The sequence below is a fragment of the Cephus cinctus genome, unplaced genomic scaffold, assembly GCF_000341935.2.
Source record: "Cephus cinctus unplaced genomic scaffold, Ccin1 Ccin1_scaffold0021, whole genome shotgun sequence".
Taxonomy (NCBI): domain Eukaryota; kingdom Metazoa; phylum Arthropoda; class Insecta; order Hymenoptera; family Cephidae; genus Cephus; species Cephus cinctus.
The window spans coordinates 13,132-29,448 of NW_014332769.1; the positions used below are offsets into that span (position 1 = coordinate 13,132).

Consider the following 16,317-nt stretch of genomic DNA (forward strand, 5'->3'; position numbering starts at 1 on the left):
CCCCCCCTCCGCGAAATGGGCGGCCAGCGGTTTGGGTGCGGAAGCCCCATTCCTGGTGCTGCGTGGTCCACTGACGACGTCATCCCAATAGCTCAAAATTCATTAATTTCCAGAAATCTCCAAATGTTCCTCAGAAATTTTCCAAAATTGCTCCAAAACTGTCCGTTCCTCGACAGCTATATGGGTAGGTGGTAGGGTATGTGAGAAAAGAAAAAAAAGCCAGAAGGAGAAATCAAAAGCCAAAGAACAATAGACAGAACAACCAAAAATTTTGGGAGTCCGCTCTAATTAAGACTAAATGCACCGACGTGTAGAAGCGCCGATCGAACCAGTAACGGTGAAAGAGAGGATCGGGAATTTGTCACGAATATTTTCCAAAAATGACATTACGATAGATATATGTATATCATTTCTATTCTGCAACACATCTCGTTGTCTACGAAATCTGTCTATCTTCTTATCAATTATATTATTCATGTAAACAATAAACAAAATACTCCCTGTCAAAATCCGTCTACGAAACCTATTCGAAAGATTCCAAATTCATATAATGTGTTGTATGACGTAATCATTGTAGGTCCGAATATTTGTACGAAATCAAATAACAATTTTTTAAGATAAATATTCCTCCCGTATTTTGATTTTGCAGGTGGGATGACTCATTTCGCAACAACCGTTCTATACCACATCCATTCTCTTCTCGCGACGAACATGCTACCAGGAATTACGGTGCGCCTCTAAGTTCAGAGTTCAAACACGATCTCTATGCCTGGCAGGAATTTACACATTGAGGTAATAATTTATGTAGGAATGGGAGTCCACTGAAACGAAATCCTTTCTCGTCGAACGCAAAGTGAATGGTTTATTATTAGATGTCTATTAGCATATGTATGTGACTTACGATTAGTCCTGATCAGTACTACTGAATTCAATTAAACAAACACTTACTAAATCCGATCAATTGCATTCACTTACCTCTCAGCAAACGTCGAGTCCCAAAATATTGTCCAAAAAAAAGTGAAATATCTTTTTTGAGAATGAGATTAGATAAATAATATTTTAAAAAAACTTAACTAAAAATAACGAATAAGGACAGTTCATGGGTGACAACTGTAACGCTTACAGCTGGATGCTATTGATCAAACGAAATGACAAAGATACTCAAGCCAATCTACTTCTCCGGCGTTCGTCATACATTTGAACGTGATGAAGTGTCAATTAGCAAACTCTCGTACCTTTGCGATAATAGATTGGCCGCATTCCTTTAAAGAAGTTTCAAAATATTTGAATCAGGTAGAATAACGAAAAGTTCTTCAATTAAAAAAATGGTGTATTCGTCATAAATAAAGGTTTGCAGAAAAGCAAGAGTTTAGACTGGAATATGTGCTCCTTGAGGCTGGAATCCATTTTCATCAGCGACGTAGTCAACCTGAAATTTCTGGCCGGTAACTGGGTCGATCCAGGAGAAGCTGCCGGTGACCTGGATGGCTTCGTTCTCGGTGCCGACGTTCTTCACCTGTGCTGATTCCTGCTTCGACTCTCCGTTAGAAAGTTCGTAGCCATATTTGTAGCCATCGATGCCGATGTTATCCAAAGGATCTTCGTTTACTACGACAACATCCGATTGACCTTGAGGGGCTGCGAAGGCTACGACCACGAGGGCGACGAAAGCAATGATCTACGAGAAATGCATAATCCAATAAAGTTAACTGACACACACGTTAATTCCAGATCGCTTCAAGACTCTTTCACTGGATATTTTTATATTTTGTTCGACGTACCGTCTTCATTTTGAAGGTGCGATTACTGAACGTCAGCCTGAGTTCTCTCGAATTATAGACTGCTTTTACCGATAAGCGTGCGAGATTATATAGTCCCCAAGATTTGGCAGGAGCCCCCCCCCTCTCTCTCTCTCTCCTTTTCTCTGCGCCCAAAATTCTAACGAGATACCTATATCGTTTTCAAGCTTTCTTTTGATGAAGTCGTAGGACCTCTTAAGCGTTACTTTTCACTTTATACATTTAAAGTTGGATTTCTTTTTACAATTTATCAGAAAATCATTGTCCTATTTTGTGTGTTTATAATGGTTTTTGAATTTTGAAATTTTTTTGTCTAAATGTATTTTGTAATAAGAAAGGACTTCTCGAAAGAATATTTATTGATTTTAAGCTTTTAGGAATTGCCAAAAGTTTCTCTTTGTGTTTGTCTGTCATTGTGAGACATTACGTCTGCGATATTCACATTTGTACACTCATTACGATAAATCCTTAGCCATGAGGATGCGCTAGTATCGAGAAGGAAGTACCGATTATGTAAGTCAAGTGTTATGTTAATAACGGACAAGAGTCCACGACAATATTATTTAAAAGAGATACCAGCAATATAAGCGATATAAGCAATAAATGTAAAAAATCACTTTTATCGACTCTCTATTTGCGATCGCAAAATTATTATGCGCTATTACAACATATAGACAATCAAAATCATTATTCATCATGACGTATTCGTCATTCACTTTTAAGACCATCTTACGTGTAACTACTCTGATATACTCCACGTAGACATCTGCCGTTCTGACGATGCAATTCCTATCAGGAAATCATCATTTGACTTTACATACATTTTCTAGTAAACAATAAGTAAATATCAAGGAGTTACGTATGAATAACTATCCAATCTAAAATTAATCGTTATACCAAAAAAGTAGTAAATCATACTGCATTATATTATAATAAGGGCTGCAGCTCTTACAGCAGTATAATTTTAAAATCACGAAAAAGAAAAAAAGGTTGTCTAAATTCAACTAAATGATAGAAACATCATTCGTCCAAGCTATGAAGTACTTATAAAGTTATGAGACAGAGGTACGAGAATGTTGAAGAGGAACTCGTATGATAGGAATTTCACAAGAGTGTGTCGGTGGAACGTACGAGGCCGTCCTCGGCGAAGAGGGCTCCTTGCGTAACCACCGTCGCGGCGCACGATGACACGATTCGCTAAATGCCACCTACCGTCGCCACCACCAATGCTACACGTAAATGGTTAGTCGCATCCTCGAAGCAGGGATGACACGTAAGATGCAAACGCAGGTCGGCAGATGTTGCTTACAAGATTCTATGATTATTGGTGGTTGGTACCAACCCTGCCCTTTCGATACCACAATGGATCCGCTACCAGTTTCTACCATAGTAACAGCGATTGATACATTGCGAAATTGATACCACATTGTCTGGAGAAATGTCGTGGCATGAAATTATTTCTATATAAAATTCCCTATATAGGGATATTTAGGATTATTACAGTAACTAGAGGTTATATTTACCATCCGATTTTTATACAAAAGCCAACTGCAGTTGCACTAGTCCTGTATGACCAGATGAATATCTACATATATATGCAGATCTAAAGAATCCGTCAACCAGCTGCGAAAGAGAAAACTTAAAAACTACTACAATATTTGTCTATGGAAATTATCATAAGTCCGCTTATGCATTTCTATAATGCATGCTCTGACTCGATACTTGCAAAAAAGGAAAAAAGTTTTTTTTTAAGAAAGATTCATCACTGAATAGCCTTGCATATATTATATAACAAAATTCATGCACATGTCCCAAGTCGGTCAATTTTATTACAATAAGTGAGTATATGCTAAGTGACCGAGTTCACAGAACATGTTCAAAAGAGATTATCGCGAATGCGAAGACGAAAGCGCATAGGCGGAGACACGAAGAATTATGAGATTTTACGAAATTAGAAAATACCATATATGCCCTCTTGAAGAATATCGGAAGTTTGAGTGTAGCGGATGAGTGAAAGTTTAGGCGGTACAACTACCGTCAGTGGCTGTATTTTCTTAAAATAAATATGCAAATGTAAAGGCAAATTCAACGGCACAATCGATAAAAAAAAAACTTTGTGTCATTTTCATCTTATATACAAAAATAATATCTCCTCCCATTATTTCTCATTTCTTATTTTAATTCGTTCTTCTCGATCGACCTACGCTATTAGGACATCCTGTCCCTGCTTCCGCACAAAGAGATACAATGACGTCTATATCCTCTAAAAAGAAGGTTCGTCATTCTGAAAAAAATTAGTGACATACCAATAAAAAAGTCATACTGCATTTAGCAGAAAAAAAAGAATTGAATACAGGTGACCATCAAAAGGAAAGGCATCATTTTTGAAGGTCTACCGTCATTCCCCATCATATTATATTATACATATATTGTATCTTAAATCACTGCCAGAAACAACGAAGGCCAATACATATATTAAAGCTTGAAATAAAAAAAAATCTGTCCCAATTTTAGAATCCGCTAGTATCTCAAATTCCGGCATATATTTAATTACATCATGTAATGTCTATTCCATAGATTTTACTGATTGTGTTCTCTTAGTAAGTATGCAAGTTACCATGACACTTTACTATATTAACGCTGAAATACGCAACCTGCCAGAAGAGCGCACTGACATTTGTCCGCTGAATGGCATTCTCTCCGCAGACACACGCGGTCAGTGTTTGCAGCAGCATTGGCAACAAAAGTAATAATGATTTTGCGTTAATTCATGAAACAGAATTACCTAATTCAAATTAAATCTCATGGAAAACCTGTTGCTGGGCTTAGTGGATTCGTGACATTAATTTATGCGCAGGAAATGGAAATGAAAAAAGAAGAGCGTCGAGATAACCAGAAAGAGACAGAGAAAAAATTATCAATATATGTAGAAAGAAACTTACCAGTTTACCCTAAGAGAAGAAATATGAGACGTGGTGGAGATGGACTTTGAGATAGTCGTGTAACAAGATGCCCAACTAGGCGAATACGCAGGAGTCGTGCAGCGAATACGGTAGCCGGAGGCGTCCCAGCACATCTTCAAATGGCAAGGTCATCTTCCGTTACATCATCAACTTTCTTCAATCCTATCAAAACGAGAAAACTAAATGTCACACACGTCGACCAAGGACAGGATATCTCTTGGCATTAAAAAAAAATAATCGAACAGGGTGATATTGCACCTGAAATTCTCAGCCGAAACGTTTACTTTCACATTTTTATTCACGTCTGCAAGGCGAACTAGGATTTTTTTTTTTTTGAGAAACGCCTGATATCTTGCAATGCAAAGACTTGAAAAGAAATGTCAAAGTGAATTTTGTTTACAGCATAGGCAACCTCTGTTCTTATCTGTAACGAAGAATTTGATTTCAGAAGCCTGTGAGGGGTATGCCAGGACACCCTTATTCTGTATTCCAAAGCTGCTACCCTTTTGCTTTCATTCGAAAGTGACGATTTATTCTTACTGTGAACTTAATTAACGTGAACCAGATGTTTAACGGTCACTTTCTATTTCATAAGCGTTAAACAAATAGGTACGAAAAGTTAGATTCTATTTTAAACGAGATACGTAAACGCTATGTAACACCGTTTGTCACCGCCTGACTGATACGAATTGTCCAGAATGATTCCCTTCCGTATAGAAGGAAATTACATCCCTAGGAGAAAATAAATTGGTAAAACTATCATGGAATATCATCCCATCCCAAGCAGAGGTCGAAGAGTATGAGCCATCTTAAAATTTTGAGAAAAGAGAATTTTAAATTGCAAATGGCACCATTACCACACCCATAAAAACATCTATTGGGATATTGAAAGACTTTCTACTGTGGCGACTGGTATGGCTAATAATTTTTGAGTAGACCAGCAGAAATATTTCATATGAAGGTAAAAGTGCTTTCCAGAAAGGTGTGACCACCAGAATAAACGTGAGGAAAAAATCAATCGCATAACCTTACAGAAAACACAGAAAAATAAACTTGATAAACAGGAATGAGCCCCGGGGTCATCGTCAACCACTGCTGCATCTTGGATGCTGCGATGCATTTACTACCTATCCTAAGACTTCTAAGTCGGAAGCTTAACTTCTGAATAATCATCGCGGTGGGGACGCACCAGTATATAAAGGCCGATCACTGGATAAATCTGCAGCACAAGGGATTGCATCGTTAAAGGACCATTCTAAGGATCCGTCTCAATTGTCAAACATTTGACCACATCTTACATCATGAAAATTACGGTGGGTCTACCAACATAGGTGGACATACATGACCGAGACACGATGGAGCTAGCCTCCAAAACTTATTACGCAACGTAGTGAAAGTGAAGACGATCTGTGATATTTCTATACGTCGGCATATATATGTGTGTATATACATATATATGCAAGCACCCACCGCACGCATATACGAGGCGTAGAAGATAAATATTATACATACATATTGCATATAGAACTTCCATACGAAAATCTCTTCGAGGGGCCATCTTCTTATGGCTGTAGACATAAAAGAGACACGTCATATTTTTATTGCAAACTGACTATAGAAATACAAATACGTAACATTGTGTCCTAGAATCCTTGAAGATGTGAAAATCTTTGACAAGTGTATATTCGTGCGTGCGTGAGCACCTTATTAAAATATCATTAAAGACATTTTTACAGAAACCGCGCGTGTCTTTCAAATTTACGTGTCATTAATAATGAATCTTTGTGAAAAAATAGCAGGATTATCGATAAAAATGAATACATTGCCTTGAATCGAATTTCCTTTGTTTGTCTTGCAGATTTTAACGTTCGCCACGCTACTGGCTATTTCCTTGGCTGCACCTCAGGGCAATCCCAACGATATCACCATTACAAAGCAAGAAGAGCAGAATAATATTGGCATCAGCGGATATCATTTCAGCTACGAGCAGAGTGATGGTCAGCAAAGAGAAGAAACGGCTGAATTGAAGAATGAGGGAACCGAAAATGAAAGCATCGTTGTAACGGGCAGTTTCAGTTTCGTAGGTCCCGATGGCAAGACTTATCGGGTAACTTACACTGCGGATGAAAACGGTTTCCAACCTGTTGCTGAACATATCCAAGGTGGAAAGATTTGAATACAGAACTAATAACATATAGCTTTCTGTAGCGGATGCGCACTGGTGCATGCGCACCCTCTTAAATGAAAGTGCGCATGCGCGAGCTCTATGCATCCTTATATCAACTCGTCGGTTATCTCTGCGAGTAATGTATGTACTCCTTTTGCAGTCATCACACGCTCCAACCTTCTTTGTGGATTTTAACTTTACGACAAAAGGAAGTTACAATCCTTCAAACTCCATGGATTACCCTAAATATCTCTTGTAATATCCTAACTTTTATTCCTCATCCTTTTCATTCAACCTTTCCTTTTCCTTAGTTTCCTTTTTCTGTACTGCTTTTATCGAGACAGAAGGTCGCCTGACTTCAATTTCCACCATCTTGCTTGCTCTGTACAGATTTTGTCAGTCTTTTATGATCAACTATTTCCTTGTCAAGTAGAATCTTAGTTAATACAGTTAAAAAAATGTACGCGTGCATATTTGATCGAGGCCAAATACCATAAATAGCCTATGGCCTATGTACTCAAACTTAAAATATAGAGGAAATTATGAAGATGTAATATTTACAAGCCACATTAGTTCTGCCTCTTATGATTTTTGCTAATTATAATTTTATATCTCTATGAAAACACCGGTAGCGTTATTGGGGCGCCGCTGGATCTATATTTATGAACGATGGTATATATTATGTATTAAATATATGGTGCGAATAAACATGTATACACTGAATCGTCTTAATCATCCATTAATCAATTTCCAATCTCTTTATCATACAAATCTAATAAGCACGCGGCTTGTACGTGTTATCTTTCGTGTAATATTACCTTTGGTTTTCTGAACTATCGTTCATCTGCAATCTACGTGCATTGAACGTCTTTGCGATATCTACAACTAATCAATTAACATTCTCATGACATTTCCTCTTCTAAATCCTTCGACGAGATATGTTTCAATTTCTAAGAATACTCCTGCATACTGATGATTCATTTTGCATATTAGTAAATCATACACAACCAATAGCAAGACTGAAGTTTGGAAACCAGAAAGAATTGAAACGGAAAACAGATATGAGGTAATCGCGAAATCAGTTTCGTTTCCCACACAAAACAAAACATCCGAGCGACATTTGAATTATGTGTGCAATGTCCTACTGACGTCCGGTTGAAAAATGCTATACGTAAACATCCGGTAGACATCTTATGCAAATGCTCTTAAACACGAGGCAGTGTGACACCTTTAGAATGTCGGCATTTATGTTGTCCATTATGTTTACCATTCATTATTATTATATGTTTGATAGTTATTAACTACAATACCTTTTGGGAACTTTACACGCGTGTAATCGTCAATAGGTTCTTTGCTTTATCTTATTTTATACAATTTTCAAAAGTGCATACATTCATTGAATTTGTGTTAACCTGTCAGCGAACGCATGATTTCTAGCACGTCTAACTTTCATTGTTGTGTCATTTCACAAGTTACGTTGCCTTCGAGAAATGCAACAGTCAATGCGTATGTCTGTACATGGTCATCTACCATATAAGAATATCCTATTCATGTAAACCAAATTGTCAAATAGATATTATACATCCTGTAAATGACAGGTAGGATTTGTAAAAGACAGACAGAAAGACATCCGTAAGTGAGCCTAAAATAGTTCTGAATGACGTCTGGAAGATGACGTTTGCGGATTACGGATGTCTAGCGAAGACCGTGGTCTATCGTATATCAGTAGTAGCGATTGACGACGTCTGCTATGACGTATTTCTAACATCCCAGTATTGTGTGGGTTTGAGTGACCTTTCTTCTAATATCTTTTAATAATGTTAAAGCATCCTTGGTTGTACACATACGAGTTATATGTTTTTTGCGTAATAAATGAAATAGGCTAATTTGTTATGTAGATTTTATTGAAAGTTTTACAGTTATGTGGCTTGTAATGAAATACTTGAAATACCAATACATTAAAGTCACTGTGAATGATTGTATAAATATTTGCTAGAACATATGAAAGTTAATCAGTATAATTGGATAAAAAATATTGAAGTTTGACATTAATACGTATGTAAAGAAGTTAAACAATGGTGTATATTATATATATATGTATCTGTGTATATACGATTATATAAAATTAAGAGTGATATACATAAGTGTTATGTGTTCAATAAAGAAATCAAATCAATTCTTATCCTATAGTTTTGTTCTTCTATGTACAATAAATGGATGAAACATGGATATTTCACCCGACAATATATTAATGTATCAAATTAATTAATAATTGCTACGTATCGTTTGTACGAATAACGTTATAGAAATTTTTCAAAAAATGAAAAATATTCTTATACGTTAAATCGGTAAAAAAAAAATGTTGCACGTAGAAAACATTAACTCTATAGCGTTAGCTATTACGCATATGCGAAAATAGTTTGAAGATAACACTAATTAATCTCTATACGAAAACACGATTAAACACAATTTATCGTGCTGAAAAAGCTACGTAATATTACGAAAATTTGTGACGTATTTTTTTTAATTTTGCCAAATAACAGAGACTACCCTTCGTGTTTGGATTCAATTATAATTACCCGTTACCAAATGAATCTAGAATATACAATATTAATATGACGTAGGTTATTGTAACTATACCGTACCGTACTTATCTGTATACTCAGCATGTTGAGTTTCCAACACAAACGAGTTACGTAAGTCACATTATGGTAAAAAAAAAAATTATGTAGTGACATCATCAACGGATAATTATTAGTAATGCAATTCTTAAAGATCGATCATCAAAATGTCTTATTACGTACATTATAATTGATTTTGCATATTATATACGGACGCCGCCATTAATTTCATCCTCTCATTTCCCCCTATACGTAAACCTTCTAACAAATATAGTTTGCATAATGCTCCACACTCTAGGTTTCATTTAATTACACAGTATGGCTAATGTGGTTAATTAAGACTAATATGCTTTTCCAAGGATAAAGATTTAATTACGACAATGCCGATGTTCCACCCCAAGCGCGAATCAGATTTAATGTCTTATTAAGCTTTGAACACCATTCCAACCGATCTTCCTTTGTATCCGCTGATAACAAATGCCTGAAATAATACGATTAAAGATGTTTACAATCTTTATGCAAATTCATCCTTTAATGGTACTAACCTGATAGTAGTTCGCGGTCCATTTCGAATCGTTATAAGGCTATCGACATCGCCGGGCTGAGCTGGTCGAACACTTTCCAATAAGAATGTATTGGGACGTGCACAAATATCACGTGATACCATCCCGACATTCGTAGTAGTAATACCTATCAAAAATCAATCACGTGAAATATTAGTATTGTCTTTCTCTAATAAATATCAAAAGTTCCTGAATATATAATGTATTAACAATCAGCAATCGTACCTTGCAAATCAATACTTCCAATAGGAGTCTTTCTTCTCTCGTCGTCAGGATACTTCCAGTAGGAGATGTTTGCACCTTTCAGCAAACACCATCGCCGATGCCATGCGCCAAATCCAGAAACATCTTCGAACATGGTAAGGAAGCCTCTGTGTTCCACAGAAACAGACAACTCGCATGATACATGCATTTGAAGTCTGCCTTCTAACGGCGACGAACGAGGTACCTATTGTAAAACAATTTTTAAACTTTTATATGTAAGTAGACGGTTATATTTAAATCTCTAAATGCTAAATATAAGTGAGAATAAACAAATACCTTATTCAAGGTAAAGTGTTGCCGTTGTACTTCGCGTAAACTAAAAACAGCATATCCAGCAAGAGAAAATGCAGGCGAACGAACAGCCGAGGGTCCTGCAGGACTTTGAACTGCTGTCATCACTAAACGACTTTCTTGTTTAAGGAATTTTTTTGGAGTCTTTATTCCACCCTGTAAGTTATCATTGTCAAGTGATTTCATTTCATATTTAAATAAAGTTTAATAAAACACCTACCTTCTTACTGCCCATTCCGTGATTACTAGTACCACTACCTCCACTTGCACTGTTGCTACCATTATTATGAATATGGTATTTAATCTCATGAGGTAAAACTTCAGCTCTAGTCTCCAAAGAGTATATTTCAATAGTGATTTTGAAGTCACTGTAAAGATCTTGAAGCTTTAAAGTAGAAGGAAACCGAATGCATGAGTCACCAGGTTCAGCCATAACTACTGGAGTAGCTACAATATTCTCCAAATGCCGTATAAGACATACGTGATGAAGACACGTATCTGAAATTGAATAATATTAATGCAAGCACTGAATTAAATGTGGATATTTATAAGATCAATTCTAGGCAAACTTCTTACCAGCATCTACAGTGCGGAAATAATCTCTTTTCAACGGAAGAGTGATCGCGGACACAGTAAGTGATCCACTTTCCTGCACTTCCGGCGAACCTGGCACCACTGGTCTCAACGTTCCTTCAACTTTGAGCCTTTGCACCTCGTTCAAAGCAGCCTGTCTTCTGTGAGCTAGTTTACGCACAACATGAAATATATATATAAAAGTAAATGAATATTTTAGATATTGGCATATATGAGCATATTAAAAATAATAATTACTGGCTAGAAGTAACAATCTTTCTCCCTCAACTTGCTCTTGAGAACCGCTAAATTCAACAGTTGCACTGCACAAATTAAGTGCTTGACTGGCTTGACCAATTATTGTTTGCTGCTTGCACACTTCCTCCAGCAGCTGCTTCATCTTCTCCTGTACCAGGATGGCTTCTTCATCCGCGTTAGAACCGGTGGAGCTCGTAGAGGACTGTGGTTCTTCAATCGTTCGAGATACCGTACGCACTGGCGTTCTTGATGTCTGGAATAATTATCACCACTAAAATGATTACATTCTGAGAATTATAGAACAGAGTGCTATAATTACTGTCTAACCTGAGATTGTTGCCGTCTATAAAAACTAACGCTATGCATCAAAGGTACACAATTATCTCCTTCCACGACGTACGATTCTCCTTTACGTGGAGATTTTGCAGATAAAACTACCTTGATTGGTGAACGATAAGATGACCTGCAATAAAAATAAATAAATGCAATATTAGCAAATCTGTTAATTATACTATGTCCAAAGTATTATTGAACATAATAAGAAACATACTTGAGTATTAAATTATTCCACATACCCTTGACTGTACTTAAAACTATTGGATACGGCCGATGGACTTTTTCCACCTCGATTTAGTTTTGGGGGAGTTGGTCCTTCTAGACCCTCATGACCATTAGCATCTTGCAATGCTAAACATTCATCCAAATATTCATCCATTTCATCCAAAACAGAAATGTCAGATGTCGTGCTGTCTGGATCGGGATCGATTGATCTCTTGAATGTGGCAATGTAGAATTAATTTGTATTTGCATTAGAAATTATTTTTAAATTCATGTAAATATCAATAGCATTATTTTGTTCTTAGACAAAAATGCATACCTTTTTATTCGATACAGTTTGTTGATCGACAACGCGTAAAATACTTCTCCCAAGACTGGTATTTCCAATATCTGTGCTCTCTTCCGTGCTATCATACGACTCGTCACAATTCTACAATAATTATAACATGTACAATTCATATACTCTGTATATGTAATTATTGTGAAAAAAAGGGTTTTATGCTTACGTCAACATAATATTCAGCTTCTGTAACTGTATCAGATTCGGTCTGTTCATCCAATGTAGCTGTTTCCGGTTCCGTATCTTCAACCGTATATTCGGTTTCCGTTTCCGTTTCCGTTGTCGTGGTCGTGGTGATACACTCAATGTTAGAAAGATCAGGATAAAGATTACCCGGTTTCGGATCAGATACACGAATGCGTTTAATATCAGATTGTATTTTAGTTTGCTGGGATTTTGTTGCATTCGTCACTGTATGCATAAATTCAAAGCGAATGTTATAAACTTTTAACTCATTTATTCATTATTTAATCTCTCAACATACCCTGTCTTTTAGCCGGCGATGATATGCCGCCAGTTGTATTATTTTTGGATGGAGGAAGTGGCGGAGCCGGAGGCACTGCATCCTGTGTAAATTGCAACAATCTTATAAACCACATTTATATAATTCGTATATGAATCATAATAGCATCTATGAATTCATCAATTTTGTGAATGACAAAATAAAAGCCATTGCACTTTTTGTATGAATTATAATAACAATAAAACCATAATTTACCAGAGCCGGCGTTGGTTTTACAGGACAAACCGGTGAATTCTTCGGAGAACTCGGTTTTCCTTCGCTACTCTCACTCGTTCTAATACAAGAACCGGCAGCAGCTTGAGCCATTTGTTTATTTCTGTTGAAACGTGAGCGTAACATTTCCAATTCTCGTTGCCGCTCATTATGAGTATTACGTAGAATATCATTTTCCAACTCCTGAGTGTAACTGCCTTGCTCGAATATGGCGCGTTGTGAAACAACTTTCTTATTGGACAAATCTACCTTACCACGACCATTTGCTGAGCACGTTTCTGAAATTCACAATAAATAGATGTCCGAATACATTCATATTTTCGGTAGGTTTTAACAGGTGGCGATTAGTAAGCATCCAGTAATTACCTGTTCCATGGACAGGACTTGAGTTAGTCTTTTCCTTTTCAATAAGCTTCTTGGAAGGGACGGACATTGTAAGAGGAGCCTTAGGTATTAGAGGTGCCTCTCCCTTATTACGCTCGAAAAGAGCCATCCTTTCAGAAAGTGTCATTTCTGCGGGATCCTTTGCTTTCACCTCGATATTCTTTGCCTCGAACATAGAGGCCTTACTTAAAACTGAACCTGGTGACTGGATTGGGCTCTTTGGCGACCCGCCGCAGCCAAATCTTGTAGGCATTCGAACGTTAGTTGTGCTTGCTCCAACGTTCTTCTTCTCAGGCGTTTTAGACACAAGTGCGCTGTCCTTAGCTTTTGTGTTGATTCGAATCCCGTTATCTTTTCCTGAAGAGGCACTTGATGGAGACTGTGTTTTCTCTTCCTCTACTACCTGGTCCCTGGTAAGATGTCTGCCAATGTTGGAGTTTGGATTCTTTTCCTGGGAACAACCCTTATAGTCATATACAAGTCGAGAATGGCTGACAGTACGAGTAAAACCTTGAGCCTCCTGCAAAATATGATTTTCAAAGCATTTGATATTCATGAATATATCTCATGGGCTAGAATCCAATAGCTATGGTATTATAATAAGACTACAATAAGTTAGAAAATAATGTTTTACTCATATGTCCTATTAATCGATACTTTACTCATTCTTCTAAGGTTTCAGAAAAAGTGTAAACGGATTTCTTACCAAATTCTCCAACACGGCTTTATCCCACTTCAGTTGCTTTGTAAGGCTTGCATCTTTGCTCTGTCCAGGACTACTTGAATTACTTGCACGTGTACCACCAACGAAATGTGCCTTCGATTGTGTGCGGTCATTGGATATCCATTTGCCGTTTCCACTAGTACTTGGTTGAGGTTCTGCAGCTCTTCTTACCTGCTCGTTAAGTTTTGCCTGCACTTTGATGGCTTTACTTTCGGTCTGCTTGACCTGTAATGGAAAATATCAGTTTTAAAGCCCTTAACTGAAATGTGCTTCTCTAAAAAGTAAAAAAAACAAGAATTTCAATAAATTTCTTACCAACGTCGGATGGGAAAGATCATCTTCCCAATTATTAATGGTGGATGCAAGAGCAGCCAAACGATCTAATCGCGCACTACTTTTACTAGATTTGGAATCATTTGTTTGCATGCTTGGTTCATCCTCTGCAGCAAATCTCTCTTCAGTTCTATGAATGGGCGAACTCAACTCGCGACTACTATCTTCTGCATGAAACATTTGATTATTATATTTATATTAAATAATCATTCTAATGTTGCCTGCTCTTCAAGCTAATATACCAAATGTACTACTATATTATGGATTGATACAATAAATCAAAGATAAAACCCAAATAATCTAATATCATGAATGTATTGTCTATATGACTCATACAATATATTAGTAATGGAAGAAGGTGTATGCTGTTCTCTGTTTGATACTCTATTCAGTAGCTTGTACTGTATATGTATTACTTACCAGAATACAGGTTGCCAAGTCTTTGTAACTTTGACCTGATATTGGAAACTGGAGTTTCTCCATTCTCTTTGTTAACCATATTTTCTTGATCAGTACTTTTTGCAGGAGGTTGCTCTTGTAGTTGCTTTTGTGGTGACTTCTGTAGTGATTTAGCCAAAGATTGTTTTATTGGAGAAGCTACTTTGACAGGAGAGTTTGATGTGATCTGCGATTCAATTGCTAAAAGATTAAAATATAAATTAAATTAGTATAGACCTTTAAAAAATTTGTAAATAAAAACCTGCAGATCAAGATTATTTTTTTTAATTATTAGCACACCCATTATGGTAAAACGGACTATAAAATATTAATTAAGAATAATCTAATACAAAAGATTCATACCTGGGGCCTGTGCTAAAATAGCATTTGCATCCTTCAGTGGGCTTCTCCTTTTCTTCAAATCGTGTCCTGCATTTGATAATTGTGTATCTAATTTCTCGCGCCTTGCTCTTGCACGTTCCAACATACGCTAAAAAAACGCGGGTAAAACTCACTATACTTTCTATCCATAGTGTACTTATTGTGTATGCCAGTCACCTCATAGGGTGGGGTGTAGAGCATCAAAATAAAACAACAATAAGAACCGAGAATGGATAAAACTTTTTGCCCATGGCAAATATTAGCCTTGACAAGGGAATCGGTAACGAAATACGGTATCGAAAGAAAATACATTGGGAATTAGTCCATTAGTTCATCGTTAGGAAAAACCTATATCTATTTAATTGAACGCCAGAGCATACCTGAGTGAAAGGGTCCATCGTCTAATAAGCTTTGTGTCTCAATTCCACCTTAACGACTCTGCTACCGATATATTTACCGCACTCTTTGAAGATTTCATGTACTCCTTGAAACGATTAAGTTTCAAGTTTCAATAATTTAAAAATTAAAAACTTGTTAATACGAAAATGAAGTTGTAGTACAAACACTGCAGTTTCGGCCGTTTTTTAGATTTAAATGCCCGTTTTATTGTCCCAATCAAACTCGCGCACAACAGTACTCAAAAGTGATCAACTTGACAGTTTTGATTTTACCATGAGCTGTCAATATTTCTCGCCATAATCTAACTTATGAGCGCCAATTAATTTAGCTGAATACACGTGTTAAACTTTTGTATAAATAATCCTTTAGAACAAAGAGCAATTCGCTAATTCAAAGACAACGCTTCATGGAGAAAAGTAAAACGTACGCACACTTAACAATAGATGCCTATGGAACGCTCGCTGCCGCCAAACCTGTAGTGGGGAGGTTTGCGATGCTTGTTGATGACGTCACAGGACCAATAAG

General features: G+C 36.8%; 3 protein-coding genes across 4 annotated transcripts; 1 reads left to right on the forward strand and 2 right to left on the reverse strand.

Moving 5' to 3' along the window:
- Positions 1-1,312: 1,312 nt before the first annotated feature.
- Positions 1,313-1,866, reverse strand: LOC107266271 (larval cuticle protein 65Ag1). Its single transcript, XM_015736587.2, has 2 exons — positions 1,782-1,866; positions 1,313-1,678 (listed from the first exon to the last, which is right to left on the reverse strand). The coding sequence occupies exons 1-2, from the start codon at positions 1,788-1,790 to the stop codon at positions 1,370-1,372; spliced, it is 318 nt and encodes a 105-aa protein (XP_015592073.1). The 5' UTR covers positions 1,791-1,866; the 3' UTR covers positions 1,313-1,369.
- A 4,061-nt stretch (positions 1,867-5,927) lies between these two features.
- LOC107266266 (flexible cuticle protein 12) lies at positions 5,928-7,652 on the forward strand. The gene is made up of 2 exons (XM_015736577.2): positions 5,928-6,075; positions 6,621-7,652. The coding sequence occupies exons 1-2, from the start codon at positions 6,064-6,066 to the stop codon at positions 6,936-6,938; spliced, it is 330 nt and encodes a 109-aa protein (XP_015592063.1). The 5' UTR covers positions 5,928-6,063; the 3' UTR covers positions 6,939-7,652.
- A 1,163-nt stretch (positions 7,653-8,815) lies between these two features.
- Positions 8,816-16,271, reverse strand: LOC107266536 (anillin). 2 transcript variants are annotated; one of them, XM_015737158.2, is made up of 19 exons: positions 15,774-16,271; positions 15,376-15,502; positions 14,995-15,213; positions 14,557-14,741; positions 14,224-14,466; positions 13,500-13,968; positions 13,116-13,411; positions 12,882-12,963; positions 12,564-12,808; positions 12,377-12,487; positions 12,075-12,271; positions 11,827-11,962; positions 11,500-11,752; positions 11,245-11,409; positions 10,889-11,166; positions 10,654-10,824; positions 10,339-10,561; positions 10,096-10,240; positions 8,816-10,031 (listed from the first exon to the last, which is right to left on the reverse strand). In XM_015737158.2, the coding sequence occupies exons 1-19, from the start codon at positions 15,789-15,791 to the stop codon at positions 9,923-9,925; spliced, it is 3,672 nt and encodes a 1,223-aa protein (XP_015592644.1). In that variant the 5' UTR covers positions 15,792-16,271; the 3' UTR covers positions 8,816-9,922. The 2 variants fall into 2 exon arrangements, with proteins under 2 accessions (XP_015592644.1, XP_015592635.1); XM_015737149.2 differs by having other exon boundaries at positions 13,500-14,037.
- Between the last annotated feature and the right edge of the window lie 46 nt (positions 16,272-16,317).